A 4,220-nucleotide genomic window follows, 5' to 3' on the forward strand; every position below is an offset into this window, starting at 1 on the left:
TGCCTTTCCAGGTGAGATAAACCTCCACAATATCATCGAGCTGAGCCTGTGAGCAGCCAGGTCTGACTGGATTGTGCAGCACAGTCTGGACCATCTCCAGTGTTGATGAACAAGTTAAACTGAATGACCCAGAAATTCTATAGTCCTCAGGCTGTGAATGGAGCAATCTCTGGGTAGATTTGGAGGATTTGGAGCTGATCTCCTTGTCTCTTTAATTTCCATCAGAAGCTGTGATCATGATGAGGGAATGTTATGATGCATATAGGGGGACAGACCATAGAGCACAAAGTCCCACATCACGGATCTGCTCAGGCCGACCCTCGACAGATACCCCTGCATTCCTCTCCAGACTTCCTTCCCAGAAGGAGATGTGTGACAGTCTCACCCCCTCCACAGCCGCTTCAAGGTCAGCATGTGGTGGTACACAGAGTCCAGGTGTACATGAAGGATCCCACCGGCAGAGCCCTTCCCACCACTGGCAAAGCAATGTCCTCATGTGTGTTAGAATGTTCTGGTGCTGAGGCATTCTGCCAGATAACTTTGACAGTCTGCTCAGGGAACCACTCGACATAATCCATCCTCTCATTTTCCCAAAGTGTCTTGAGGACGCTGTGTGCAGACCACTTCCTGATGGACTTGGGGTCAAAGGTGTTTTCCTCCACAAATTTCTCCACAAGAGACAGGTGATATGGGACGGTGCAACTACTTGGAGCATTCCACAGCAGCGAGGCCAGCCCAGTCCTTCGTAACACCAGGGACAGGGAGAACCTCAAGAAGTAGTGACACTTGGTGTTTGCGAATTGAGTGTCTGTGGACAGGTTGTTGCAGCCACACACAAAGGTGACCATCAGGGTGAGGGTAGCATTGTGTATGTTGTTTCCCCCATTTGTCGAGATCTTTATACATAATGTCCCATTGGACTCGGTCCATCTTTCACCTCCAAAGAAACTGCAAGATAGCCTGAGTGACTGCAGTGACACATTTCAGGGTAATAGATCAGGGCCGGTGTCACGTACAACAATACTGAGAGTACCTCACACCTGACTACCAGATTTTTCCTGCAAAAGTGCTCCCATCTGCCTAGTTTTTTCCTCGCTCCTATCAGGTTTTGGCACACACCCCAGCCCCACTGTACCAAATACCCAGCACCTTCGGGTTCTCTGTCCTTCTGGTAAAGGGGAGGAAGGATTGGTCGGCCCAGTTACCAACAAGCATGGCCTCGCTCTTGACATGATTTACTTTGGCAGCCGAGGCCAATTCAAACTGGTCACAGGTGCACATCAGGCTGTGCACTGACAGCAGCTTTAACATAGAGGCTCCTGCTGCCTGCAATAGTCACCCCTCTCAACCTCACATCCCTCCTAATGGATTCGACAAAAGGTTCCATACAGCATACAAACAAGGCAGGAGAGACTGGACAGCCCGGCCTGACTCCAGCTCAGATTGGGAAGCTTTCTGTTTCCCACACGTTGATTGAGACTGCGTGAATGATGTTGGTATCGAACACTCCGATCCAATTACAAATACCTTCCCCAAAGCCCATTTCGGGAGCACATCCGACATCTAAGTGTGTGATATCCTGTCAAAGGCCTCCTCCTTATCCAGGCTGATGATGGGTGTCCACCTCCCGTATCCTCTCATTAGGCGATCATAACCTTGGGGAGCACGAGGCTCTCAGCCATCTTCTTGCTCGGTACAGCACATGTTTGGTCAGGGTGAATTACCGATCCCGCGGCAGATCTGACCCGATTGGAAATGATGACCTCAGGCAGGATTTTGTAATCGACGTTCAAGAGTGAAATTAGTCGACAATTTCAAATTTCCTTCCTCTCACCCTTCCACTTGTCAATGAGGGTGATGATATTTTTCCTCGTGGATTTGCACATGGTACCTGCCAGAGGCATACTATCATACACCTCCAGCGGGTCCTGGCCAATCACATCCCACAGAGCAGAGTACAAGCAATATTACGGTAGATGTTAACTATGAACACTAACTGGCTCATCGGAGGTGACAGAAAAGATGTATCCATTTTAGGATTGGGTTCCCCTGGAGCAGCCAGTGCCAGGTGTACTCAGTAATACCAGACCATGGGTCCTCCTGACATCACAAGATGAGTCTTTCATATTTACTGATCTGAATACAGACCCTGGTATCAGGACTGCTCTTCCTGACAATACATTTGAGAAAGTCGTGCTGCCATTCCCCCTCTCTCATTGGTGTCACGTACTGGTACCATTGGTATCAGATTTCAACAGTCTGAACCTCAAACGCCTGGAGTGCCATCCTTGCCCATTCAACCTCTAACCTCAACCCCTGATTTTGCTTACCTGAGGACACTGTCACTCTATCAATAATCTGGTCTCAGTTTCCTGTCTGTCAACCTGACTCTGACCAAATGCAGCCCTTGTATCAGAATCAGGGGGTGACTGGGCATCATCATTACAGACAGGGTTTGCACCCCATGTCCTTCCACGTCCCAAACATCACTGTCTCTGTATTTCTGTTTCTGTCCCTGTGTAAGGGATTGCTCGGTCTCTCTGAACTCCCACTGGGGTGGACATCACTGATGTACTTTAATGTGTTAATGACCCATCCCCACAGTCTAGGGCAGGGCGGGCAGAAAGCTTCATGGAGGGTCTGGAGTTATCATTCACACATTTCTGACAGCAAAGGGAGCTTCTGGGATTACAGACCCTAAGGTAACATTTGTTACAATGAGGAAGCCTCCTCTGTTCACCCTCACCACAGAAACGAAGATCATTGAAATGTTTCTGTGTGTTCTGTAAATCCTCAGTGAGTAGATGTTTAACCATCCATTCTGTGTGTTGTTACAGGGCCAGGAGAGGAACCCTGTCTCGGCTCATCTTACAATCCAAGTGGGGAGCTCAGATTATTTCACCACAACTCTGAAAATTACATTTCAGAACCTACTATTCATGGTGAGATAAACCTCTACTATATCATTGAGCTGAGCCTGTGAGCAGCCAGGTCTGTCTGGATTGTGCAGCACAGTCTGTATCATCTCCAGTGTTGATGAACAAGTTAAACTGTATGACCCCTAAATTCTATAGTCCTCAGGCTCTGAATGGAGCACTCTCTGGGTAGATTTGGAGGATTTGGAGCTGATCTCTTTGTCTCTTTAATGTCCAACAGAAGCTGTGATCATGATGAGGGTGTGGAATGTTATGATGTTGTACAAATGAGGATTGCTGTGCCTTGTGAGATATTTCCCATCACTTGTATCCTGAAATTCCTCTTGTGGGTTTAGAAATGAGGGCCTGAGACAGGACAGAATGATTGTCCACCCCATGGAGGAGATGCTCAGGCATTTCCTTTGGGAATGACGGAGTCAGGACAATCTAGCTTGAAATGTTGATCCGGTGACACCTTTTTGTGTCACTGTCTTGTCCAGCGTTTATTCCCCATCGCAAATTGCACTGGAGAAGAGCAAATCCTTAGAGTTTAGGTACACTAAGAGTGGTGTTCGGAAGGGGTTCAGGATTTTTACCCAACAATAATGATGGAATGGCATATAATTCCAAGTCAGAATAACATAAAACTTGGAGAAGAGACTCGCAGGTTGTGGTTATCACTTGCATCTGCTGCCCTTGTCCTTCTAGATTCTCGGGTCATGGCTACTGGAAGAGCATGGATGAGATTATTTTTAGTATCAAAAATATACTTTATTCATTGAAGGAAATCATTATGTACATACACAGTTCATGAAGTCATTCAGATCATTACAGTCTTTGCTTACAGAGCAGAAAACAAACATTGTTTTTGGCATTCTCTATATTTACAGACCAACTCTTGGTATTGAACTCAGACATCAGGGAGGGTCCAATTACTGGATGGACCCCCATAATGTTTTGGTGGAAGGACCTTTTATGGTGGTCTTTCCTCACTGCACCTTGGTAATAGCTGACCCAAGCTTCACTGCATCCCTCAGCACATAGTCCTTGACCTTGGAATGTCTGTAACAGAGCTGAAAATGTGTTGTTGGAAAAGCGCAGCCAGTCAGGCAGCATCCAAGGAGCAGGAGAATTGAAGGCTTCATTTCCTGAAGAAGGGCTCATGCCCGAAACGTCGATTCTCCTGCTCATTGTATGCTGCCTGACCTGCTGCGCTTTTCCAACAACACATTTTCAGCTCTGATCTCCAGCAGCTGCAGTCCTCACCTTCTCCTAATGTCTGTAAAACTCAAGCAGTGTCAACTC

General features: G+C 47.2%; 1 protein-coding gene across 1 annotated transcript in view; it reads left to right on the plus strand.

Annotated features, from left to right (window-relative positions):
• Positions 1–4,220, plus strand: part of LOC122558521 (adhesion G-protein coupled receptor G2-like) — a 139,002-nt gene that overhangs the window by 70,278 nt on the left and 64,504 nt on the right. Inside the window, exon 6 of the mRNA XM_043707200.1 lies at positions 2,838–2,942. Coding sequence (XP_043563135.1) covers positions 2,838–2,942 — 105 coding nt within the window. The remainder of the gene's footprint in view (positions 1–2,837; positions 2,943–4,220) is intronic.

Source organism: Chiloscyllium plagiosum, chromosome 17 (assembly GCF_004010195.1).
Source record: "Chiloscyllium plagiosum isolate BGI_BamShark_2017 chromosome 17, ASM401019v2, whole genome shotgun sequence".
NCBI lineage: Eukaryota > Metazoa > Chordata > Chondrichthyes > Orectolobiformes > Hemiscylliidae > Chiloscyllium > Chiloscyllium plagiosum.